Genomic DNA, 27705 nt, shown 5'->3' on the forward strand with positions numbered 1-27705 from the left:
TATTGTTTTACATAACTACCAGTGACAACCTGACTAAAGTCTCTTTGACCACAGCAGTGTACTAGTTTGCAATTTTTGTTTCTACCTGTTGTCCTATATTGTTCACATATATGCAGTATTACTGTAGCTTAATATGCAGCTTTTTAAAAAAGTTTTCTTAAACTGCTAAAAAGCAAAATATTTCTAGAAAATACTTTTATTTTGAGCCAAGTATGTTTTTTCTTCTTCATAGATTTTGGTCAAGTCTAGTTAATGTATAATTTAGCATAGAAATGTGCAATCTTTTTTTGCAATCCAGGTAGAACATCATGGCCACCATATCTCACAACTTCTAGTTCAAGTAATTTACTTCCCAATATGGTCCTGAAACTGGCATATTTTACAAAGCAGAGATTTAGCATTGCCTGGGTAGGGTTCAAAATTATCAGGAGTACTCTGGAATGTTTGCTTCCTGAATTGCTGAATTTTGCATATCCCTAATTTAAAGCAATAAGCATATGATAATTATTCATATCTCTTCCTCAGTTTCCTAATTATGCAATACTTTGGGGGTCAGTATTTTTCCTTCAATTATCGCTTGCACAAAAGTATTCTTCTCACTACTCTTTGAAAGTAAATATAAAGCATGAATGGTGAAATCCCATGCTTTGGTTCCATCAGCAGTAATCATTTTCACTGGTGGAACAAGGGTAGGGAGCTTCCCTTCTCTTCACCTAGATGTTGATGTACAGCCTAACAATCCTTTGTGAAGGAGTGTAAAAAGCTTAATATAGGCTTAGCAGATTTCTAACGAAAGGAATTTCATAACTTGGAGCCATTGATGTAGAAAGAAAATTAATAAAAGTTGTCATTTTTGTTATGGTGGTTAGACACAAGAAGCAACAATTCTCTATCAGTTTGATTGAAAAGCCATCTTTGAACCAAACTAATTTTAATACTCATAGACTTGTATCCTTTATTTCGTATTTAGAGAAGGGGGATAGTGATACTGTAATTCCAAAGGACTTCATAGAGGAGACTTGAGTATTATGACCCATACTGTATCTTCAGATCGTATAAACCTTTCATCTTAAAAATATTATGACCCATATGTGATATGGAGTAGCTCTTGAGTGCCCTAATAAGTTATCGTTTACCAAGAGAGACATATGGTTGTGGTAGTACTCTGTCTATTCAATGACTTTTAATATCATTGATCATAGCATCCTTTGTTAGTATTTGAGAGAGTTGTGGATTATATGTGCTTATCTGCTCTTGATCATGATCATAAAGAAACATCTCAACATTTCAGGAATTTTAGGTTGTCTTGGAAAGAGAGTAAAGCTGCCCAACATGGTTTGTGGGGGGGAAAGCACCTTCAAGTAAAATTATCTAAAGATAAAACATCCCAAAATTTTATAGATGTTACTTTAGAGCTGTTGGTATAACCTTTGAGAATTTTTGAAGAATAGGTGATTCCAATGGATGACCAGTTTGTTGATCTTGTTATTGAAAGAGGAAAAAAAGAAAACTCAGAAGTCTATATATAAATCATATTAAAAATAATACATAGAAAAATGTAGGATAGATTTAAGTGCCTGCTCTGTGACCATCTAGAAAAGGATGTGTTGACTACTAATAACCATCGTATAGTCAATAGCTCCTCTTACACTTCCCTTTTTTTTTGTATACTGGACGTTTGCTGCTTTAATCAGATCTAATCTAGACTTTATTTGGTCTTCAGCATGCCTTGATTTTTTGCCTCTAATTTTGTGTGGATTCTCAAATGGGAGCAATAAAAATAAGAATTGTGGCCCTCTTACGTACCACTCCCTACATCAGAGGTTGGCTTGCCATAAAAACCATCAGCCCAGAGTCCCTAAAAGAATGTGGCCCACAGTAGTACTAAGTTTGTTAGTACAAACAGGACCCTCTCAGAATTTGGTTTGTTTTGCTTGGATTAAGACATTAGTGAGATTGGTTTTGACAGGATTTGACTATCAGGGTGAGGAATAGGTGAAGGCAAGAGTGAGCTGCTATGGCCCTTTTATGATCTGTGGACTTGGCTCAGGAATTCTGGGTGTTGAAGTCCACGGATCACAAAGGTTGCTCACTCCTGAGTTAAGTAATCCTTTTGATATGAAACTAATTGCTGGTGGTATAAGTTTTGTTAGGAAGGGAGTCATACAGTCATTTTAGGGAGTCAAGGTATCACAGAATTTGAGAATCTGAATTAAACCTAATCGGTAAATTGTGCTTGTGAAAGGCCAGGAAGACATGGCTTTTTTACTCTGACACTGGGGCAGAGTGAGGGTATTTTGGGTTGGGGCAGCCCAAGGGGATGACTGAGGTACCAGGTTTTAGTTATGTTTTATGGTTTGTATAGTTGTAGGTTTTTACTGTGAGTTGCCCAGACTTGTGTTTTACAATGAGCACATATACAAAATGTTTAAATAAAAATTATGGGAAAGATGTGAAAGTCTTCAGGAAAGCATTGAACAAAGCTTCTTATAATATCCTTCAGGCATATGGTAAAATAGAGGTAAAATAATGTTACTGTGTATGGTATATCAAGGAAGTTTACAGGCGAAACTCAAAAAATTAGAATATCGTGCAAAAGTTCATTTATTTCAATAATGCAACTTAAAAGATGAACCTAATATATGAGATAGACTCATTGCATGCAAAGCAAGATAGTTCAAGCCGTGATGTGTCATAATTGAGATGATTATGGCTTACAGCTCATGAAAACCCCAAATCCACAATCTCAGAAAATTAGAATATTGAGAAAAGGTTCAATATTCTAGGTTCAAAGTGTCCCACTCTAATCAGCTAATTAAGCCATAACACCTGCAAAGGGTTCCTGAGCCTTTAAATGGTCTCTCAGTCTGGTTCAGTAGGAATCACAATCATGGGAAAGACTGCTGACCTGACAGTTGTGCAGAAAACCATCATTGACACCCTCCATAAGGAGGGAAAGCCTCAAAAGTTAATTGCAAATGAAGTTGGATGTTCCCAAAGTGCTGTATCAAAGCACATTAATAGAAAGTTATGTGGAAGGGAAAAAGGTGGAAGAAAAAGGTACACAAGCAGCAGGGATGACCACAGCCTGCAGAGGATTGTCAGGAAAAGGCCATTCAAAAGTGTTGGGGACTTTCACAAGGAGTGGACTGAGGCTGGAGTCAGTGCATCAAGAGCCACCACACACAAACGGATCCTGGACATGGGCTTCAAATGTCGTATTCCTCTTGTCAAGCCCCTCCTGAACAACAAATAACGTCAGAAGCGTCTTACCTGGGCTAAAGAAAAAAAGAACTGGTCTGTTGCTCAGTGGTCCAAAGTCCTCTTTTCTGACCAGAGCAACTTTTGCATCTCATTTGGAAACCAAGGACCCAGAGTCTGGAAGAAGAATGGAGAGGCACACGCTGCAAGATGCTTGAAGTCCAGTGTGAAGTTTCCACAGTCTGTGTTGATTTGGGGAGCCATGTCATCTGCTGGTGTTGGTCCACTGTGCTTCATTAAGTCCAGGGTCAACGCAGCCGTCTACCAGGAGATTTTGGAGCACTTCATGTTTCCTTCCGCAGACAAGCTGTATGGGGATGCTGACTTCATTTTCCAGCAGGACTTGGCACCTGTCCACACTGCCAAAAGCACCAAAACCTGGTTCAATGACCGTGGGATTACTGTGCTTGATTGGCCAGCAAACTCGTCTGACCTGAACCCCATAGAGAATCTATGGGGCATTGCCAAGAGAAAGATGAGAGACATGAGACCGAACAATGCAGAAGAGCTGAAGGCCGCTATTGAAGCATCCTGGTCTTCCATAACACCTCAGCAGTGCCACAGGCTGATAGCTTCCATGCCACACCGCATTGAGGCAGTAATTGCTGCAAAAGGGGCCCAAACCAAGTACTGAGTATATATGCATGCTTATACTTTTCAGAGGTCCGATATTGTTCTATGTACAATCCTTGTTTTATTGATTGTATGTAATATTCTAATTTTCTGAGATTGTGGATTTGGGGTTTTCATGAGCTGTAAGCCATAATCATCTCAATTATGACAAATCACAGCTTGAACTATCTTGCTTTGCATGTAATGAGTCTATCTCATATATTAGTTTCACCTTTTAAGTTGCATTACTGAAATAAATGAACTTTTGCACGATATTCTAATTTTTTGAGTTTCACCTGTATTTCTAGATAAAGTTTTAGTTGTGGTAAACTGAAAAGTGAAGAACCACGTATTTGGGTACTAACATGTTTGCAAGGGGCTCAAGATAATACAGAAGCTTCTGCTTACTCTGAATCTAGAAGCTTCCCACCGCAACTCCTGATGCGGTTCTCCTTGTTATATATCTTAGATTTGTTGGTTTTCAAAAAAATGTTTCTAACTTTGACCTCCTTTTTGCTAGAGATGGCTAATGTTCTTTTCTGATTGGTTTATACTTTGGTAGCTCTCATATCCAGACATATTTTTTTTGTCTTTAGTCCATTTAGACTTCATAATACATCTAATTCCCAGAATATAAGAAACAGTCTTTCTTCCATATGTATATGTTTCAAAGTTAATGAGCGAATACAAGAAGTTTTCTCATCTCTTCCTTTTCTTAGCCCCATCAGTTAAAAAATAGTTTGCATTTTTTAAAAATTCTAAAGGTTAAAACTCTGTATCTCAAAGTAAGTAACATATGGTAGCTTTTTTTGCTATTTTTTATTTAGGTTATGTATTCTACTTTACATTGTACATCTACACTTCTACCCATCATGCTGTTTTCTACTGAGATGAGCAGCATTATGTGGCAAGTAGAAAAGGGGTAAGAAATACCCTGTTTCTCCAACAATACGGCCTCCCCCAATAGGAAGTCCCAGCATGTTTTATAGGCATGAAATGAAATTAAGCCCCTCCCCCCCAAATTAAGGCCTATATTAAAACATGTGAAATGGGGGGAATGGTGGGGGGGCTTGCCGTTAGGAAGTACTTTTGTTGCACACCCGGATATGGTGCTGCCTGCGTTGACCCGGATACGAAGTGCCCCACCAACGCTGAGGTCAACATCCAAGCCATCGCCGCCTGCCCGCCCAAAGATGCAAGGGGGGGGAATTAAGTCACCCCCGAAAAGACGGCCTAGCCATTTTTTCGGGGCTCAAAAAAAAAAAAAAGACCCGGCCTTATTATATGAGAAACGCGGTAATAGCTCAAAGAAATTAAAGGCATGAGATTAGACAGAAAAGAAAACAGCTAAAACTAATTTGCGCCCCCATATCTTTCTATTCTTACAAACCATCCTTGTTTCCTCTGCGCCTAACAACTGCTTCATACGTTGCCTTTTCTTCTCCAGACTTCTTGCCTTTTTCATTTGGAGGTTCTTAGCTCCATCTCATTGCAGCTTTCTGTGTCTTCACCTTCCTCTTGATTCATTCACTTCATATATTTACAGTATTTTGTAGTTTGAGCCTTATTTTCTCTGTATGACCAAATCAGTTTAAATAAGCTTTTTTTCATACCAATCACTTTTTAAAAATCCAGTTTGCATCCATTCACATGTTATCTCCTTGAAAAAGTGAGCAACAATCACTTCTTAAGTACTCAAAATATCCCTTTTAGACTGTAGTCAGTTCTGATTTCTCCTAATATACCCAGCTCTCACTTAGCAGAAGCAGTCTTATATATAGCCATTTTCTTTCTTTAGACAGACAGACATTCCTTGTGCATTTATCCTTAGTTACCATAAATAACCAAGTGGACACCACACAACCTTGTCTTACTTATAACTTAATGTTGAACTATTTGCTAAGCAATGTATTTTTTTCGCACGTACATGGGGTTCTCTGAGGGATCACAATTAAAGTTTGGGGGGGGGTTGCTTTGTTCACCTTGCAGTGCTAATGGGTGCAGTGGTAAGGATTTTTATATACTGTTTCTTAATTTCTGGCATGCTGCTTTGCTGTTAATTGCCGTTGTAAAACAAAGATTGTATAAGTTAAAAGTGAATTGTATTGTGGGTGTTGTTTTTCCATTTTTATGTAGGGGTTCTTGAGACCTGAAAATTAGGTTGAGAAACATTGGTGCTTTCTTTAAATCAATACATTTAACAATCTTTCTCACATGCGTGCATATTTTTAAATCACCTGTTGAAGAGCAAAAACTTGGTACATAACCCCTTGTTCTGCAGAAAACTACCTTGTACAGCTCAGATTTTTTCCAATATCATATTTCATACCTTTTCATTCAACATTTTGACACCTTCTGAAACTAAACTACCTGAATATTTATTTTTGACTCCTGCTACCTTTCCTTTTATATCAGCTATTGCCCTGGGTATTTTCCGATTGTCAAGCGACTGTCACTTTGTAGACAAACCACATATGCATTTAACATTTCTTCACTTATAGTCTACACTTGCAGCTATGCAATTTATTGATATTCTCCCAGCATTTATGACTACTTATCCACTTTCCATTTATGATTATCTAACATCCACTTAAAACTACTTGCAATATTGGGAGATTAATTTGTGTGCCAGTATCTTTTCATATAGGATTGTATTTTTTCTTTCTGCAGTTATTTTGTTTTCATTCCCATTTCTTCAACATTTTTCTTTCCGTGTCAATTTTTCCCAAGAGCACCCCTTGACACTACCAAAAATTGGCCTGTCCAACATTCAAAACTTTTCATCACATTTTAATCTTTCATATTTCTCTTCGTCCTTCAACATCATCAAATGGGTCATGCTTTTAAACTTGTGTTCCATTGGATATACAGGAAGTCCTTGCTTAACAACAATTTTTTCAACAACTCAAAATTATGACTGTGCCGAAGGAATGGTATTTATGCTCAGTTGCCAAGGTTATGACTGTTGCAGAACCCCACAGTCGCATGATCAATATTTGGGCACTTGGCAGCCCACCCATATTTGCAACCGCAGAGTCTCTTCAGCTTCCCCCAACCATCTTCCTCCTCCCATCTCTGCCTTTCTAGCCACCCTGTAAGCCAGCACTCTCCAGTAGTAGTGGCAACTGTTCTGACCTAGGCTTCCTTAGAAAGCATAAAACACAATCTTCATTCCATCAAAACGTCTTTTATTTCAACGGCTGTGAAATACATTCATTCACAGCCTGCAAGGCTTCACAAACAGTCTTTCAGGGGAATGTTTATAAATACCCACCTTATCATACTTGGAATGCTGCCAGAGAACTAATTGCCAGATGTAGGGCAAAGCCAAACTTGACACAGAGTCAAACTGAACTTTTCAAAGCTTGAATTGACCAGACAAATTAATTGCTTCCTGCAAAAGCTCATGTCCCGTTCACTCCTTTTTTATGTCCTATGGCAGGGGCCAATAATCTCCAAGGTGTAGTCTTACTCCTGAGTCAACTCTGCTTTCTCAATTGTTCTCGTCTTCTGGTAGCCCTGCGCATGCACAGGCTGGGAATTGGTTCCAGAAACCCCTGCCTCACTGCTGTCTGAGTCTGAAGTCAGCTGATGACTGCCAGCCTGCCCTGGCCCCATCCCTGCCTCCGATGCAGAGCCCTTGTCCAAGCCCTCCTTAGCCTCCAAGACTGGCTCAGGCTCCTCTCCAACCTCCTCGCTACTGTCCGACTCTGCTGCCAGCTCTGTCAGCCGCCGGTGGACCACAACAGCAACACAGTGGCTGAAGTAGAGAAGCCGAGGATAGTAGGCCCTAGGCGGTCTACTTGAGCTCTAGCACTGCCACCAAGGAGTGCCACTGTACAGGGCAGCCAGAAGTACAGAGTTGGAGGGGGAGGCAGGTTGAAGAAGAAGGAGTCCCTTATATTATTGAGGCTCGGGCTGGGAGCAACCAAGCTGGGAATGGCTTGGATCAGTCTTTGCCTAACAATTCAGTTAACAACGGTAATGAGGATTGACTATGCTAAGTGATGTGGTTGCATGATATACTTTACAACTGAATCACTTATTGACAGAAATTCCAGTCCTAATTACTGTCTTACCTTGAGGACTATCCATATGTACATACATATGAGTAGACTTGAACTTAAACTTTGCAAATGAAACCAATAACTTTTTAAAAAGATATCTCATCCATTCTTATTCCTTGAATGGTCCTGTCATTTTTTTTCTGTACTCATTTTTCTTGTTCCCATCAATTCATTCACGTTACCTAGAAGAATAGATTTTTCTTCTGGGTTGTATTCATCCAGAATGTTGCATAATTTTTCTGCAAAGTCACCTCTGGCTCAGAAAAACATTTATTAGAACATAATATGTAGCTATCACGAGCCTGTGGATTCTTCCTTTAATGCACACTACAACAGCCTAGATGACAACCATTGATACATTTAGATGTACAGTTTAGCCCTTTCATTCATTATGAAATCGAGAAAGAGAAAGAAAGAAAGAAACACAATGTTATTGCACTAAATATCTTTAGTTGGGGATGGAGATTTGAGTGCAAATTGCAGTAATCCCAACAGATTAATTTTCTTATTTGTGAAGCTACTAAGAAACAGTTACTTGTGTGCTATTAATGTTTTGCTGTGAAGAGTAGCAAAATAAATACTATAGCCAGTTTTCTTCTTTAGAAGAGTAAACTCCCTCATCCTGAATCATGGTTTGTTTAACAATTATTTGTTAAATAGGCCAAAGTTCAATCACAAAATATATTCAACCTTAGATAGTGATTTACTGACCACAACAATCATCTCCAGAGTTGGAATGAGTGTACCCTTCAGGTGAGAAAAGGGGAAGTGGCAATTGTCCATTTTCCCTTTGTTATGCAACTATTTGGCTTTCTTAAACTTGACCATTTCTGGGTCTGTGGATTTCAATTCCACACAGTCCATAAACTAAGGTTTAATATAGAATTCGACATTCTACTGGGATTTGAAATCTATATGCCTGGAAATTGTCACGGTTGTGAAACAACAGTAGACCAGCAAAATGTTCCTCCATTCTCTAATCTCTCGAAAGGGAAAGAGAAGAAGTGGCAAGCACCTTCCTCCCTGAATCCAACAGGCAATTGCTGGTAAAAGAGCAGACAGTAGCTTGAGGCTGTCCTCTGCCAAACAAACAGAACCATTGTTTATTTTACCCTTGCTCCCTTCATTTGAACTACTGTGCAACATTAAGGGAAGGATCTGCAAAAAAATAAAATAAAAGCAATCTAGCTCAGTCCTATCTTTATTTGAAAGTGGGATCACTTATACAGTGGGATCACGTATCTGTTCATATGCTTTGGGAATATTTAGGTCTAGAATGAAGATTGAGATGTCTAAATCTCATTAGTCTTAACTGGCATTTTTGTACTGGGAGATTACATTTTGTTCTCTGAAGGAGCCTTCAAAAGGGAGAATGAATGCTGCATTCTCTGATTTTGAATGAGAATCCCTAAGTCCAACTGTGGATCAGTAATTTTCAAAGTATAGTGAAAACTTCCTTGTATATAGTGCATAGCTAAATGTCTGTGGAGGTTATTCTCAGTCATCCAGGTCAGGTTGTCCCAAAGGTGCTTTTTCAAAAGGCAACTGGACTTTGTTTTTCCTGGGAGACTTTTTGCTTCTCATCCAAGAAGTTTCTTTACCTCTGAAGAAGATCAAATTAGCAAGAGCAGAGATATCAGTAAAAATACTATTTGCATGCTTTTATTAATATATTTGATTTTACATAGTAAGCATTGTTTAGGTCTGTAAACATTCTCCTTAGAATATGAAGACATTTCCTTTTATCTTTTAAGATACATTAATTTTCCAGATAGGTTTTTCTAGAATTCTAGAATGAAGCAGCAGGTCTTAGCTAATTATATCATGAAACTTTTTTCATGATATAATTTTGGAGGTAAACCACCAAAAGCAGAAATGTTTTGCCTGCTCATAAAGTTTGATTAAATATCTGTTGATTTATATACAGGTAGTCCTCAACTTACGACCCTAATTGAGCCCACAATTTCTGTTGTTAAGTGAGACATTTGTTAAATTAGGTTTGCCCCACTTTATGACCTTTCTTGCCACAGTTGTTAAATGAATCACTGCAGTTGATAAGTTAGTAACCTGGTTGTTAACTGAATTTAGCTTCTCCCTTTACTTTGCTTGTCAGAAGGTTGCAAAAGGGGATCACGTGACATTGGGACACACAGCAACAGTCATAACTATGAGCCAATTGCCAAGCATCTGAAGCTTGATCACAAGATCATGGGGATGCTTCGAAGGTCGTAACTGTGAAAAGCGGTCGTAAGTCACGTTTTTCAGTGCCACTGTAACTTTGAACAGTCACTAAATGAATTGTTGTAAGTCGACAACTACGTATACAAACCTACTACTTGTACTTTCCTTTTTTTTTTTACTTTACTACCTGTAAAAAAAGCTACAGATATCATTGTAACAAGTGAAAATTCAGTCAGGATTGTCACTGGGGATATTTCTGCTTTTGCTCACTATTCTCACATTCTTACTTCTTTACTGTTCATTTTATAGGTAGAAGGCGACAGAGAGTACATCGACCGCGTTCTCCAATCCTGGAAGAAAAAGACATCCCTTTTCTTGACTTGCCCAAATCCTCAGAGGACTTAATGGTGCCTAATGAGCATATCATGAATGTTATTGCCATCTATGAGGTACTGCGGAACTTTGGCACTGTTTTACGCTTGTCCCCTTTTCGTTTTGAAGACTTCTGTGCTGCTCTAGTAAGCCAAGAACAGTGTACACTGATGGCTGAAATGCACATAGTGCTTTTAAAAGCAGTTTTACGTGAAGAGGACACTTCCAATACTACCTTTGGACCTGCTGACCTCAAAGATAGTGTTAATTCCACATTATATTTTATAGATGGGATGACTTGGCCAGAGGTTTTGCGGGTATACTGTGAGAGTGACAAGGAGTATCATCATGTTCTTCCTTTTCAAGAGGCAGAGGACTACCCTTATGGACCAGTTAACAATAAAATTCAAGTTCTGCAATTTTTAGTGGATCAGTTTCTGACAACAAACATTGCACGGGAGGAATTAATGTCAGAAGGGGTGATACAGTACGACGACCATTGTAGAGTTTGTCACAAACTGGGGGACTTGCTTTGCTGTGAAACTTGCTCAGCTGTCTACCACTTAGAGTGTGTGAAACCGCCTCTTGAAGAGGTCCCAGAGGATGAATGGCAGTGTGAAGTTTGTGTGGCACACAAGGTGCCTGGTGTAACAGACTGTATTGCTGAAATCCAAAAAAACAAACCATACATTCGACATGAACCTATTGGATATGATAGAAACAGGCGGAAATACTGGTTCCTGAACAGGAGGATTGTTGTGTAAGTACATATTCTAGCTATATCAATGTTATACACCTTTTTAATAAAAGGCATTTGATGGATAGATTTTTTTAACTTGGGTCCAGGCTTCATATGTTATAGTTTCTTACAAGATTAAACAAAATCCCCCTATTATTTGTGGGGGAGGGGTTTGTGGTAATTGTAGCTGAAAAATGCCAGATGCTTATTTTTCAGTTTTAAAACTTGATATTTGAGCTTAGAAAAATTGGTTGCTTTTTCCTTTTTGTGTTAGTGGTGCTCTTAAGGATTTTTCAAAATTTAAGAAAGCAATTTATAGTTTTTACACCCTGTATCTCTGAAATGGCTATTTTACTTGCTTCTTCAAAGTGGCAGTTTAACATTTTTCATCTTACTTACAGTTTTTATATGAAAACCCAGGTAACAAATTCATATAATTTAAAATGCAGCAAGCAGTTACAGGATGATGATGATGATGACGACGACAATAACGATGATGAGGAACCTGGAGTTCAGTTTTATTTTTTGTGGAGGTCTGGTAGAAGCTTGAAATGAGGGGTTTGAATAACCACAGATACATCTTTCTATTTGACAGCCAGTATGCTATAGCGGTTGAAGTGTTGGGATCAGAACAAGGAGATCCCTCATTCATCCATGGAAACACCACTGGATTATTCTGGCTGCCTATTTTCTCTCAGCCCAGTCTACTTCACAGGGCTGTTATGACAAAAAGAAATAGGTTTTGTACTGCATTAGACATAAGGCTATTCCAGATTAAAAGATAGTAAGATATAATTTGCTTCCAAAGAACAGGACATTGCAGAAGAATCAAGTGTTGACATTCTAGTGAATCGCTGGTCTAATCATACATAATACTACATTATGATTTATTAGACAAACCAAAGTGACCTGGTACGACAAATTGCAAAGCCATAATCAGTGATGTTGTCATTATGCTTGTCCAAAAACAAACTACATTATATTTTAGTATTGTTTGCCAACCTTCACAGAAGTTAGACAAGGCACCGTTAATCCAAAGTACATCATGAGAGAATCTGGGGATCTTTGACAGTCTTATGCTTGATTATGATTCTAGTGGCTCTGGGTTCTTAACAGAATTGAAATGACCAATTTTAGTATTAATGTGTTTAATTTCTTTTAACTAACAATTAATTTCATAAGATATTGGCAATGTTTTACTTTCTTTCTGGTGTTACTTGTAACTAAGATGGTGGTCAATATTTCTGTTCCCAAAGGAGTATATTTAAACCAAATGAACTAATATCAAATGGGGTGTTATTTGTGAAGAGAGAAAGCCATATATTTTTTGTCTGCAATGTATACTTTCATCACTGATTATGTTCATGTAGAATGCTAAGCCAAATCCATCGAAATAAGAAAACCCTTACTGAATTCTTCTTAAACTGGGGTTTTTTCAACTATTGTCAGTTCTTGCTTTTGGAGTATTCACTTGTTTGACAGGAAAAAGTTAGGTTCTTTACACTGATTTGATATTCTTGACAAACCATATCTCTTCCTCTTGTGAAAGGTTTTGTTTGGAAAATCCATTAAGCATTAGTAGTTGTGATAACCGAGAGCAGAAAAAGCGTGCAGGCTGTTGGATTAGTTAAGAGGCAGCCTCCTCATGAAAAACCAGGTTACTTTCTTGACAAACACTGCAGGTATGTCTGTCTGGTCTTTCTTCATCTTCTGGAGAAAAGAGCTTAGCCAGTCTAGTGGTTTCTTAATCTAATGCAGTGTATCTTAAACTTTTTGCTGTGCGGCCTCTTCTTACTTTTAAAAATTATGCAGGGCCACGAAAGAGTTTCTCTGTGTATGTTTCATATTTATCAATATTTAATCATATTAATCATTAAAATTGATGCATTTTTAGAATATTTAATTTATTGGGTCATGTAAAAATAATATTGAACCCCTTAGATATTATCATAAATTAAATATTTTTCATGAAAAAAATCCTATAATTTTTAACGATCAGAAAATAATGAGAAGAGTGATACTGTTTTATACTTGTGCAAATATCTTCAATATCTTGCAATTAATTTTAGTTTGGCAAAGCCCTAATGGAGTTTGGTAGACCCTCAAGGGACCTCAGAACACACTTTAAGAAACACTGGTTTGATGCTACCACTTTTTTCTCATTGCTACTTCCTTTCCATATTTAGAAGACTGTGCCCAGCACTCCACCTATTTTTGTAGAAATGGTTCTCGCTGTCAGAAAATTTCTCCTTAGTTCTAGCTGACTTCTCTCCTTGATTAGTTGTGGCAGCCCCTCATATATTGGAACACTGCTATCATGTCACCCTTGTTGGAAGACAATTTTATATATTTTATTATTTCTTATTTTGTTGTTGAAATACATTAACTGAACTTGTGGCCAAATAAAATTTTAAATGGATATTAAAATGGATATTTCCAAAATGTTGATTTAGTACAAAATGTAACTCACAAAAACCAAAGTAAATTGATGTAATTATAAAATAGTTACATGTGTGCAGTTCATACGATGGTATCATTCATTTCCAGAACTGTAATTTACAAAGCTGTATGTTTGCCTAAAATAATATGTATTTTTATGTGTATTTCAGGGAAAGCTAATGTGTAGGGTTGAAGTGCTGACTTGAAGGCCATACTACGTTTAAAGGATAAAACTGATGTTTTACACCCTGAATGACTTAAAGCTATTTTCCTCTTAATCTCAAAAAAGTGTAAACAAAAGAAGGTTGAGAAGCTCTATGCATCTCCAAGCCATCTTTTTTGCATCTCTACTTTAAGGAGATTATATAAATTAAATCTTGTTCAGTCCCCTTCTAAACTGTTTAAATTGGTAGCTATCCCAGTATATTCACTGTTTAACTACATGTTGTATAAACCAGGGCTCACCAACCTTTTGGACATCAGGGACCACCAAACTCATATTTTTAAATCATAGGAACCACTAACCAGTTCTGTGGGTGTGGCCTAATTTGTGGGTGTGGCTTGGTAGTCATGTGACTGGCTGGGCATGGCTTGTATGTAAATATTATAAATATTTATATAAATATTGAATTTTTTATATAAATATAAATATCGAATTTTTTATATAAAAAGAACAACTTTTACCCAAAATCAGGCAAAGCAGGCAGGCAGATTGAGTTGCTCACAGAATCACAAATTCATTCAGAGATCTATCTGCCATCAGCTAGCTCAGTCCATCACATAAAATTTGCTTGCAAGCAAACTCATAAAATTAACTCACAGCACACCATGTATGTAAATATTGATTTTGTTTATAACAAAAAGAGCAACTTTTATCCCAAAACAGGCAGGCAGATTGAGTTGTTCACAGAATCATTCAGTGATCTATCTATCTGCCATCGGCTAGCTCAGTCTGTCACATAAATGCACTGAATAATAGAACCTTCAGTCCTAAGGGAGGTTTGGCTGTGCTTAAAAGCAGAGCCGAAGATCTAAAGACTAGCTAGAAAGCAAGAAATCCAACCATTTCCTGCTTCCTAGCTAATCTAAATCTCCCGGTACAGCAGAACAGCTGATGGTCGGAAAAAAGAAAAATAGCAATTTAGCAGGCAAGTTTGCTGGGTAAGGAGTGAGTGGGCGGGGAGGGTTCCCGCGGGCCATGTGGGTGGCGCAGCCTTGTGTTTCTGCGCAGCCTGGATTAATTGCTTTGGGGTGAGATTTCTCTGCGGCCCACCAACATTTTCTCACGGCCCACCGGTTGCCGACTGCTGGTGTAAACAACACCCTTTATTCAATCCTGAGTGAATAACTTAATTCAAATATTATAAAGAGAAATATCTATCCCCCTTTTCCATACTGTGAAGGAAATTTCCCAGTATGCCTTAACTTTAAAAGATACCAACATTAGGCTTAAATATCAGTGTCATTTTTTGTTTCCTGTAGAACTTCATTGCAAAAGCAGCAGGCATATTAGTTAAAACTCAATGTCTGCATGTTGATATAAGAATTCACATAATAAAAAGGGATTAAAGGTTGTATAACAAAAAATTAAACAGCATTCAGGTACAGATTAGCATGATATCTGTATTAATGGCAGTGACATTAATAATCCTAGATAACAAAAATGAGCCAGCAGTGTGCCACAGCTGCCAAAAAAGGCCAATGCAGCCTTTTTAAGCTGCATTAACAGAGGCATAGTATCAAAATCACATGAAGTGTTAGTACCACTTTATGCTGCACTGGTAACACCACACTTGGAATACCAGTTTTGGTCACCATGATATAAAAAAGATGTTGAGATTCTAGAAAGAGTGCAGAGAAGAGCAAAAAGATGGTAAGAAAACTGAAGGCCAAATCATACAATAAACAGTTGCGAGAACATAGTATGTCTCATTTAATAAAAAAAAAAGACTAAGGAAGACATGATAAGTGTTTCAATAAGCAATCAGTAGAATTAACCCCTGAACTAGGGGAACAGTTTGCCTCCAGAAGTTGTGAGTGCTCCATCACTGGAGGTTTTTAAGAAGAGATTGAACATTTATTTGTCCAGAATGTTATATCTTCTGCTTGAGCATGGGTTGGACTAGAGTAGGTGCCCCGACCTGTGGGCCGTGAGGGGTTTGCAACCAGGCTGCAGAAATGGCCAGTGAGCGCACACGTGCACAAACAAGTCAGGATTCCGGCAGTTACCCCCATTTAAATCATGAGTCTTGAGCCAAACTTCCAAAACTTAAAAAGGATTTATTGGGAATTAAACTGTCCAGCACTACCTGGGTGTAGCGAACTCTGAGAGACGTAATTCACTGTCACCCTTGACCCTGGTTTTCCCCCACCCCCTGGGTGTATGGTAATTCATATTCTCCAATGGGACACATCCATAGCCCAGAGTCATCAATCATGTCCTCCAGCTAGAATTTTGCATGGCAGAAACTTCCATCACCTAGTTACTATCTTAGAAAACATTTATGGCAGTGATTCTCAACTGTGGGTCGCCACCTCTTTGGGGGTTGAACGGCCCTTTCACAGGGGTCGCCTTAGACCATTGGAAAACACATATTTTCAATGGTCTTAGGAACTGAGCCATAATTTTATGGTTGGGGGTCACCACAACATGAGGAACTGTATTAAAGGGTCGCGGCATTAAGGTTGAGAACCACTAATTTATGGAATGCAGTTTCAGTTTGCAAGCAGTTGCACTACTCCCCCCTCCCTTTCTGTTGGCAACTCTAAAAAGACCATAGAAATATTTTATGAGTTGACAGCATCCTTATTTGTGTGAACAGCGGGCCCACATGCGTATGCTCTCCATTTAAGTGAGAGTCAGGGATGTGTGAGCATCACTCGCACAAGTGGAGTTGCGCGCACACTTGCCTGCCTCTTGCACGGAACAATCTTTTCTCCCCTCCGCTGGTCCAGAGAGCCGCAAACATTGGGGAACTCTGGACTAGAAGACCTCCAGGGTCCCTTTCAACCCTGTTGTTTTGTATTCTCTATAAATATCAATGTAGTGTGCAGTTGCTGTTAAAAAGTAAATTCCATGCTGGGATACAGAACTAGAATTAAAATAGCCAACATAGTTAAAATTTTATATAAATCAATGGTGAGACAAGACTATTATGGGCATTTCTGGTTCTCACAACTGTTAAAGACCACTTCGTTCAAAGGTTCCAATAAAAGACAATGGATTAGCTGTGACCAGTTAGGCTAAACGTATTGACGCTTGCCTAGTTTGTCCATATGAAGAGTTCTTAGTCTTTCTAATCAAAACTTTTCTCCCTTTAGCTCAGGTCTATCAAAATAGAAAATAAGATTTGATTTTTTATAATATATATATATTTATTTTATTCAGAACAAAGTTAAAATAAAATTTTATTTTATGTATTTATCAAATTTATATGGCCACCCATCTCACAAAAATTAACTCGGGGCAGTGATACATTGAGAGATGTGTTGGGAAAAGATACATTAGGCTGTCTGCTCAACAGCCAGGGTGATGGATCATAAAAACTTCATATTGATCTTGAAACAAGCAAGCTCTCTAACCGTGTGGTCTTACATGCAGGCATTGATTTAGTGAGAAATTCCTTTATAAAATCAACTATTGAAGATGTATAGACACATAAGCAAGTTTATTGGGGAAAGGGAAATTGAAGAAAAATAAGACTACAACAAAAATAACAAATAAAAGCTAAACAAATTATTCAAACATATGTATTGTGCATACATAAGTTGTACATTCTTAGACAATTGAAGTAAAATGAATTTGCACACCAAATTTTGCATACCTTCCATATTTCATAGCAGGACAAAGTCTGTGAAGTAATATTGAAACTCATTTTTCCACAGAACTGGACCAAAGCAGGACCAAAGGATTTTACCACCATATTATTTTTAGTTTATCTTGCATTTCTGTTGCTAAATTAATTGAAATCACATATACCAAGCCATATCCTTATTATGTTCATAGTGACTTCCCCAGCACAGATTGAGTTTCTTATTGTTTCAGAGAGTTTCCAAAGTTAGCATTATAGCAATAGAGGTAAGCATCTGTTCTTTCCCAAATTGGAGAAAGGGCTGGATCAATTATACTATTTTTCTCCCAATTAAAGTTTTATGTCTGGAGTAATTTTACCACCACCCAGCAGAATTAATTTGATATTTATCTCTATACTAACTCTATACCTGTGCTTCACTATGAAACTATGTGGTTAGACATAGTTTTTGGGGAAAACTAATGGGAATATTCTGCCTCTGCCTACCAGCATCCATGGCTGTTTGGAAACTGAAGCAATATTTGCTCTGTGAGCAAGAAGGAAACAGCAAGGAGCCCGGGCATGGTTTAGCTCAACTGTTCTGTACTAAAGCTGCTTGATGCTGTGAAACTGAAACTCCTCTGCTTGTGTTTTGCATTGGGAATAGATGTCTTTTCAGGTGGGGAAGGGGAGTAGAACTCCTTAGCATCTGAGCGTGTTAAAAATAATATACAAAATACTAATGCTGTGATGGTCATTTTGAAAAATCCTTTCAAGTTTGTAAGCTTTACGGTTCTGGAGATTTTGTGATGATGCATGAGAGGTATTTCGCTTTTATATAGATAGATAGAAGGTAGATAAGAGGTCCTTGCCATTTATTGGTGATGATGTCACCTAGTTTGGGTAATGAAATATCTGCAGGAAACAACAAAGCTTAGAGAGAACCAAAGACCCCTCATTTCAACTCTGAGCTATAAATATACTTCTTTATTCTCATCTATCAATATAAAACTATGTACATTAAAATTCTCCTGTCTGTAATTAATTGGGCAAAACAGTGCATCATAGGGCAAAACCTTTTCAATCAAGGTATTTTAAATGGGCTAACTTACAGAACACATCTAAAACTGACTCTAATGGAATTGAAATGTGGCAAATTTTATAAAACATTTTAGGACATAATTGTCAGAAGGACACATTACTGTTGTCAACTCTTGTTATTGGAGACTGCATGTTGTTTGACATGAACTATTTTCAAGGCAAATACGTTTCTTAATATCTCCCTGAATTTTGGGGAACTTTTCCAGTGAAGGAGGTACATTAGAAGCTCTGCCATAGTTGAAGGCATTGAGGAATCTGGTAAGGAAATATCCCAAGGGGTCAGAGGTTGCCTAGTTTTACATGAGAGTGATGGTTCCATTTCATTTTGATTCTAAGAATCTCCTTTGCCCTTTTAGTAAACTATTTTATTCTCTGCAGAATGTTATTAGGTATATTTTGATGATGTCTGTAAAAGAATAGAATACAGAGAGTCCTTGACTTACAACCACAATTGAGCCCAGAATTTATGTTGCTAAATGAGAAATTTATTAGGTGCGTTATGTCCCATTTTACGACTTTTCTTGCCGCATTTGTTAAGTGAATCACTGCAGTTGTTAAATTAGTAACATAGTTGTTAAGGGAATCTGGCTTCCCCATTGAGTTTGCTTGTCAGAAGGTCACAAAAGTGGATCACATGACCCGGGACATTGCAACCGTCATGACCATGGGGATGCTGCAACAGAAAAATTATCATAAGTCACTTTTTTAGTGCCATTGTAACCTCGAACGGTCACTAAATTGTTGTAAGTCAAGGACTACTGCATTACATTGTAGTTGAAATGACCTCATCTATATCCAGATTTTAATTTGTACATAATGCTGTTTGGAATACCTTCATTATTTTGGTTCATTGTTATGTTGACATGATTAGGGGGGGAAAAACAATTCCTAACAGTTGGATAATTTTTAATGTTTTTCTTCTGTGTGTGTGTGTGTGTGTGTGTATACATTCCTTCCTTCCTCATATCTCATAAACTATTATTCTCATACTATCACAGAGAGGAAGATTCAGAATGTGAAAAGCATAAGAGAATCTGGTACTATAGCACAAAAGTCCAGCTGGCAGAATTAACTGAATGCCTAGACAAAGATTACTGGGAAGCTGATATCTGCAAAACTCTGGAAGAAATGCATGAAGAAATTCATCGGCACATGGACATAACAGAAGACCTTACTAATAAAGCACGGGGCAGCAACAAGTCTTTTCTTGCAGCAGCAAATGGTAAGAACCAATTAATCTTAGCTTTTTACAATTTTGATTATGATGTCTCATTTTCCAAAAAAAATATAATTGTGAGAAAGAGGTATTAATGCAAGAGGGTAGGGAAAAAAGGCACAACCAAAAGTAGTCCTCATTCAAGGAAGCAGTATTTATTTACAAAGCCTAATAATTATTGGATCCCAGAATACTGAAAAAAGTGTGCAAATGCAGCTAAGATAAGCAACTTGCAGTGAACTAGCTAAAGCAAAGGATTTCATCTGCAGAATGAATTGGACATGCAATAAATGTTGCTTAAGTATTTGGTGATTATTATTCCATTTGTTTGAGAGAGAAAGAAAAAGGAAGGCCAAATTCTGTTTGGTTTATATTTGAAAAAGATAGTTTTCTAATAGCAGCTTTTATGACAATGGAATCCATTTGAGAAGATACTTAAATCTAAGTACCATTGTAGAATTTTTGAGGGATGACAAAAATAGACTTGTATATGATGAAATCACCTGTAGCTCACAAAAGGATTGTTCCTTTAATAGAATGTGCTAGTCATTATGTTACCAGACTTGGGGCTATCATATATCTCCTTCAAATAGTGAGTCATGTTTTCTTGATTTTAAAAAAAACCCAGTTTTTTGAAAACCAAGACAGATAATTAAAATGTAATTCATTGCATCTCTGTTGAATATATATTACAGGTTAATGATTATATTTTAAACTATCAGATCCTAATAAGATGTAATACACTAGAAAGATATTTTCCTGGGTTTAGTCCTTTTCTGCTCCCCCCCATACTTTGTAGATGAAAAACCAAGAAACCACACGTCTGTGGAGATTTTCAGCCATCCAGGTCATGGTTGTCCTGAAGATGCTTTCTTTCAAGAGGCAACTGGACTTTCTGGTTTTTCTTTGAAGACGTTTTGCTTCTCATCCAAGAAGCTTCTTCAGCTGAGCTGAAAAAAAAACAAACAGAAAGTCCAATTGCCTCTTGAAAAAAGCACTTTTGGGACAACCAAGAAGCCACAGTTAATCATAACTTCATTATGCACAAACAGGAAATATAGTTAATAACTTGTAAGCAAGGCAGGTCTATTTGCAGTCTGTTGAACCATTGTTTTAGAGATAAGACATAGGAAACTGGTTTATTGTATCTCTCTGGCTTATTTCCACACTCATGGGATGGAGTGAACAAAATGGCAGCTAATTGCATCTTGCTGAATACAACCAAAGTGCATAGTGATTTTTTTTTTTTTTTTTGTAAATGCAGAATACTCTGAATGAAAATAATTCGGGGGAAACTCTTCCAGTGACTTATCCACTGGATATACATGTTGGCATTATTATTCAATGGAGAATGTATGCAACCTCATATCGATAATGGCCATTATCTCTCTGGGGAAGCCAGCAGAGAAAGATTGCAGATGGAGATCACATGATTGCAAGGCACTTGGCAACCAACTGTACATACAGACAGATTGCCATATGTCCGGATTGCAATCATATGATTGCGGTAGTGGAGGGGAAATATTGAAGTGGCCATAACTTCAGAGAATGGTCGTAAGTCTATTCAGCACTGTTGTTCCTCTGAACTGTCACTGAACGAATGATCATAAGTCAAGGACCAATTTTTTAGGTGATCTTGGTGATGGGATTCTTCGAGGCGTCTTTTGGTTGGTCTTCTTTTCATATTTGGATACTGTGATTGTAATGTGCCATTTAATGAATGACTCTGGTGTCCTATTTCTAGCCATTGGTTAACTTAGTTTTTAAAATGCATTGTTTTATTTTAAAAAATATTAGTGAGTTAGAATGGTGAACATTTGTATTTGCTAATAATCATCACCTCTGACTGTGAAGTCTTATTAGAATGGATTTTTCTGCAAATGGTTAGGTTACTAGCTGTATATAGTCTAACAACTATAACAGGTATCTCTGTCTGGATTCTGCTTTGCAATTACAAACCTATTTCTTCAGTAGATTTGTTTTTATTTGTTTGAAACAGATTTTTTGATAGTTCAGGGCCCTCATTTAGGTCTTATGTTTTTCAAATATTACAGTGAATAAACACACTGAGAATGGAGTGGATTAAATTAATTATCTTCCTTCTTGGGAAAACTCTTAGCTGAAGGTTCATTTAACTCCACCATCCCATCTAATTTTCAGTTAGGGTAGAGATTTCCGTGTGTATGTTAAGAGAAGATACCCAGGTTTTTAGGGCCCTATGAACGGATAACAAGGTTGGCAGAGTTATGCTGCCAGTTGATACTCCTGTTTCTGGTTTGTTTATGTTCAATAAAATCATTTCTGCATATAAATTGCACAAGAAATGGCAGTTGAATACAGCTTTGCCGCACACCTTTTCCAGTCTACAACCAGTCTACAGAATATCTCTACATTCAATAACCTCAAAGGCTTTACAATAGTTGATTAACTACAGATATGCTTCCTTTTGAAACTTCTATGTTCTATTGAACATTTGCAGTGTGATCTCAAGTGCCTCTAAAATCACCTGAATCTCTCTTTGCATGATGAGACCCAGTTATATGATTTTCCATAACATTTAATATCAGATCTGTTACGCATTGCTTGAAGTAGACTCATATGTCACCTGTCTTTGGGATTGGGGGTGAACACTGATGTTTTCCAGTCTTTTGGCTGTTTACTGATATCCCACTTTTTGGACATAGTTTTGCAGTTGCTGCTGTGGATATGATAATACGGTGCCATCAATTCTAGGCATTTTCATTTTTGACAGACATTTCAGTGTCTCTATTATCCTCATCTTCCGGTACACTGTGTTCTCCTTCAAATTTCAGTTTGTTGAAGAACATTAGTAGTCACGTACAATTCTTCAGTCTGTTTCTTCCATCTAGTTTTCATTTGATTCCGATTCTTCACTTCCTTCCCATCTCTGCCTCTTTGTTCCTCTGTGCAAAGTGAATAGTGTCTGGGTTTTCTTCATTAAGACAAAAAGATCTCTGGTATGCCCTTTTTCATTTCTATCTTCCATTTCTTTGGAAAGATCATTCCGATAATTTTCTTTGGTTTCTTTTTCTAGATTATTTTATTTAGCTATCTTACTTTATCTCTTTTACCAATGGCTTTAGCTTTCCTACTCTGTTCAGCAATTTGAATTGTTTTTCCCTGAAAACAATTTGCCTTCGTGGTGGTGGTGGGGTTTGGATATGCTCCTGAGGTGTTTTATTGATGAAGCTTTTTCTTTTTTCTTCCCATAACCTATTTAGTGGTTTTTCCACAAAGTTAAATCAAATTTGTTTCTTACTTCAACTTTAACTGCTTATAGAAATGAAATGAAATCATATTTTCTGGGTGCTGTTCATGTAACAGTTTCAAGGTGAATCTGAAACCAATTTTGATACAAGTCATCCATGATTAAAGCCACTGTTTGCAGCAACCTAAGTTTCATGAGAGAGATTTCTGTTTCCCTCTTTGGCTGCATAAGATTGTGATACTTTTGTCTACAGTTTCATCTACTTGGAGATGTCCATTTCGATTAAATAAACCATATAGTGGTTATCCTCAACTGGTTTTCTTGACAGAAGTGCATCAAGTGGTCACCTGCCGCATTCTTTTCTCCTAAAATAAATCCACTGATAGTTTCCACTTCTTGGTCCCCAGTGTTCAGGTTGAAGTCTCCCACATTATATTCTTTTTGCATTTGTATTAGTTATTTCTTGAATGTCAGAATACCTCTTTATTTCTTCTTCAGATATTCTGTATCTGTTATTGATGCATAAATATAGAAAGTTACAGGTATTCCTTGAGTTATGATAATAATTGGGACCAGAATTTCACTTGTAAACTATTGCAATTATAAATTTGAGATAACGTGATTGGAAATGACATTTTTAAAAGAGCCACCCCATTTTTTAAAAAGGTAGAAAAAATTAATGATGTACACATTGCTGCATAATTACCAACTGTCAGTTGTACTCAGTTCATTTTCACATATAGATCTGCTACATACATACTTTGTATCTTGAAAGGGTGTTATGGTGCATTAAAAAACCAGAATATATCAATGGTACTCTTATACTTGAAAAAGTTGGCCTTTTCATCTTCTACCCCCGTGTTTGCTTTAGAAGAAATTATGGAAGCAGTCGGAGGCAGAAAAGGGGAAATATTAGAGGACAGAAGCTCAGTTGCTGATGAAGAAAAAGCTACGGTTGATAATAAAGAGTGCACAGATACTGAGAATGAAAAAGAAGAACTTTCAAACCAACAGATGGAGGTCAACAAGGAAATAGTAGGAGAGGAAAGTTCTGAAAAAGGAGGAAAGGAAGGTAATAGTGATATACCTGCTAAGTTAATGTATTTGTTTCAGTAGTAATGCTGATACATTTTAAGCAGTGTACAATACATATTTAAATTTTATAATCAATACAGCTATTTTTTCACTGAAGAATCAGATGTAATTTTCCAGTGATGCTATTTAGGACAGATGTTGCTAGCAGCTTTTTATGGATTTATTTTCAGTTTAAGTTCAATTAACATTATTCCCCACCTTGAGTTATTTATTAAAAACAGTAAAGGTAGGTATAAATAAATGGTTGGTAAATCAATATTTAAAATGCTTATCAACTTCTATCATGCATTTCCTATAGAATCAGGAGATGTGTGTGATGAAAACAATTCTGTACCATCACTTCCTGGAAGCAGCATCACAAATGTTTCTGCAGAAGAGGCTGATGCTTCTGAAGAGAAGAATACAGTAAGAAGTGATTCAGAAATTCCTGATGATAATAAGGCAGACAAAAACATGGCATCAGAAGATCTTAAGGATATTTCAGGTACACAGATGGTTTTGTTTTTTGTGTCTTGAGTTGAATGAGTAGTTTCCTAAAGTTAAATGCTGTTTGCTTTTCTTTATCGCTGTATAGTTCAGATTTTATTGAGCTGTGGTGGCACAGTGGTTAGAATGCAGTATTGCAGGCTGATTCTGCCAACTGCTAGCAGTTCGATTCTCACTGGCTCCAAGTTGATTCAGCCTGCCATCTTTCTGAGGTCCGTAAAATGAGGATGCAGTTTGTTGGGGGCAATATGCTGACCTTGTAAACTCCTTAGAGTGGACTGTAAAGCACTATGGTTTATGTAGAAGTATATAAGTCTCAATGCTATTGCTATTGTTGGAGTTGTGGTTGGTATATATCTGGATTTTTTTACAGTTTTACTTTCTATAAGAGACACAGTTTGATTTAGTGGTTAAAGAAAACAGGTTAGAAACCAAGAGACTGAGTTCTAGACCCATCTTAGGTATTTTGTGACTTGGATCAGTCATTCTCTCTCTGCCCTAGGAAGAAGGCAGTGCAGGTCACTTCCAAGAATATTAGTTAAAAGCCTACAGGAAGTTCAGACAGTTGCCAAGAGTCAAGACTGACTCAGCACAAATTTAATCTACATAAACTCTGGTGCAAAATTAATAAACATTGGTTAAATGTGTTTAATGAACATCTTTCACATTACTATATTTGCTAGTTATACTAACTGATGGTTTAATGATGCCAACTGAGTGTTTAATGCTGGCATTTACAATAAAATATAAATGACATTCTTTGGATTATAAAATCCAAAATCTTGCTATCTTGTATTAGTAAGAATTGTGGATTAAAGCTTCCTAGTGGGGAAGACTATTAATCACAAAGTGTCCAAATTCCTCCAGTTTCATAATCACTTATTAACTATATTTAATATTATGACATCAATTTCAGATGGTGGCTTGTCAACCTGATTTCTTGAAATAAACCCTAGTTAATATTAAATACATTATGAATGGCCGGTTGTTTTTTCTTATAGCTTTTCTTATCCATCTGCCCTCTCCTCCCTACTTCCAGTCTAAAATAATATAGATATTTATCTATCACATAGAATTAAGAGCTGTTTTCTGATTTTAGATGTTAACGTTTTCTATTGGAAGTGCTCTTCAGGTGAATACTATGTACCTAAATTGGCTTCTTCTTTTTTTTTGTAGATGAAACAACTAAGACAATTCCTAATTTGAACATTGATTTATCTGCTGAAGCACTTTTGTCAGACCCAGAAAACAGCAGTAGCAATGAACCAAATTCTACGCAGAGTGAATCTGTGAAGAATTCTGATGAAGTGGAAACCGCTGAAGGAGGTTCTCAGAACTCAGAGGATCTAGGTACAAATAATGCTTAATAATAACAAGAATGTGTTGAGTGCTAATTTTTAGTGTAAAATGGCTGTGCTCATTTGCCTTATTTGTATATTCCTATTTAAGCTTTTTTTCCCCCCTGATAGGTGATAAATCTAATGGCGAGAGAAGTGAATCTCCAAACAGTGGAATAGGCACTCCAGGTTCAACACGAATGGTCACTAGATTACGAAATCCAGATAGCAAACTTAGCCAGCTGAAAAGTCAGCAGGTTGCTGCTGCAGCACATGAAGCAAATAAGCTTTTCAAAGAAGGCAAAGAGGTTTGTGTTACTGTTGAAAAATAAAAAATGTTCTGATTCAGTGAAATGACAAAATAATAAGAGTTACAAACAAAACCAGAAACAAATATGCATGGAAATGCCAGCAATGAAGGCATCAATAGCTATGCACACATGTGTATAATTATTATAATACTTGTATGCTTCTGAATCTGGAATGATACTTGTTTTCCTAAACATGTGCTTTCAGTTTCTTTGTTCTGGAATTCAAAAATTCTGTGCTACTATCAGAGATCGTGAATCATGCTTATGTTCTTTTGGCCAAACATGTTAATGGGATGCAAGCCTAGCTTATTATTAAGGTTTGTTCATGTGTTTGTTTATTACCACTATACAGTACTTGCATTGTTGAGTTCCAGAAAGACTTTTAAGTGTTACAAATAATAGAGAAATAAAAGAAAAAGAAAAACAGAACATCCCTGTCAAAAGAGATAATGGTAAACCTGGTAATAGAGTTAAGTGTGTAGAAACTAAATTTTGGTTTAAAAGCAATATCGACCATGGTAGGTAGGTAGACTAATTATTATAAGAGGCAAACCCTATGTGGTCAAATATATACCATAGAAAACATTATTGCTCATTCTTAACATGGTAGCTCCCAAAGGCTGTGGAATTTTACCCCTTGTTTAAAACTTTGAGATTTAATTTTTTTTTAAAAAAAATGTTCTTAAGTTTTGTTGCTTTTGTTTGTTTTGTTTTGACTTCAATAAGGTGCTTGTGGTTAATTCTCAAGGAGAAATTTCCCGAATGAATACCAAGAAGGAAATAATAATGAAAGCAGGCATCAGCAATTATTTTAAGCTGGGTCAAGAAGGGAAGTATCGTGTCTACCATAATCAATATGCTACCAATTCTTTTGCTCTGAACAAACATCAACACCGAGAAGACCATGACAAAAGACGTCACCTTTCTCACAAGTTTTGTCTAAGTCCTGCCGGAGAGTTCAAATGGAATGGTTCTGTCCATGGGTCAAAAGTTCTCACAATATCTACACTAAGATTAACAATAATTCAGCTAGAGAATAACATCCCCTCCTCATTCCTCCATCCCAACTGGGCTTCACACAGGTAAAGGCATCTATGATTTTCATAGATATATTGGGCATAGGAGCATTAAATTATGGGAAAACACACCAGAGTTAAGGAGCTTTCGTTTGAACATTCAACACTGGGGAAATAAAAAACAAAGGAGTAAAAATAAGGTAAACATAAAAGCAGTAGGTAGTTGCTTCTGTTGCAAAAAAGAGAACAGCAATAGAAAAGACATTGCGGGGGGGACGGGACATTAAGAAGGGATTTAAATGAAAATAACACCAGATTTTATATTTTATCATACTATAGATATACGCCAATAGACCCAGGATTGAGGTTGAAGATAGGGTTAAGTTATACCATCACTTCAAGGTTGTTGGTTTTTTGTTTTTTTTGTTTTTACATCAGTGTGGCTGTTGCTT

At 36.9% G+C, this 27705-nt stretch overlaps 1 protein-coding gene across 4 annotated transcripts in view; it reads left to right on the forward strand.

The window, feature by feature from the left end:
* The window catches only part of BPTF (bromodomain PHD finger transcription factor), an 80468-nt gene that overhangs the window by 2788 nt on the left and 49975 nt on the right, over positions 1-27705 (forward strand). For all 4 annotated transcript variants that reach the window (XM_026678759.2, XM_026678762.2, XM_026678760.2 and 1 more), the window contains exons 2-8: positions 10431-11253; positions 19562-19785; positions 23880-24080; positions 24402-24587; positions 25766-25939; positions 26059-26234; positions 26964-27319. In XM_026678759.2, the coding sequence (XP_026534544.2) occupies positions 10431-11253; positions 19562-19785; positions 23880-24080; positions 24402-24587; positions 25766-25939; positions 26059-26234; positions 26964-27319 (2140 nt within the window). The remainder of the gene's footprint in view (positions 1-10430; positions 11254-19561; positions 19786-23879; positions 24081-24401; positions 24588-25765; positions 25940-26058; positions 26235-26963; positions 27320-27705) is intronic.

The sequence above is a fragment of the Notechis scutatus genome, chromosome 2 (assembly GCF_049901735.1).
Source record: "Notechis scutatus isolate UNSWTSFEM ecotype Mainland chromosome 2, rNotScu1.2, whole genome shotgun sequence".
Classification (NCBI taxonomy): Eukaryota; Metazoa; Chordata; class Lepidosauria; order Squamata; family Elapidae; genus Notechis; species Notechis scutatus.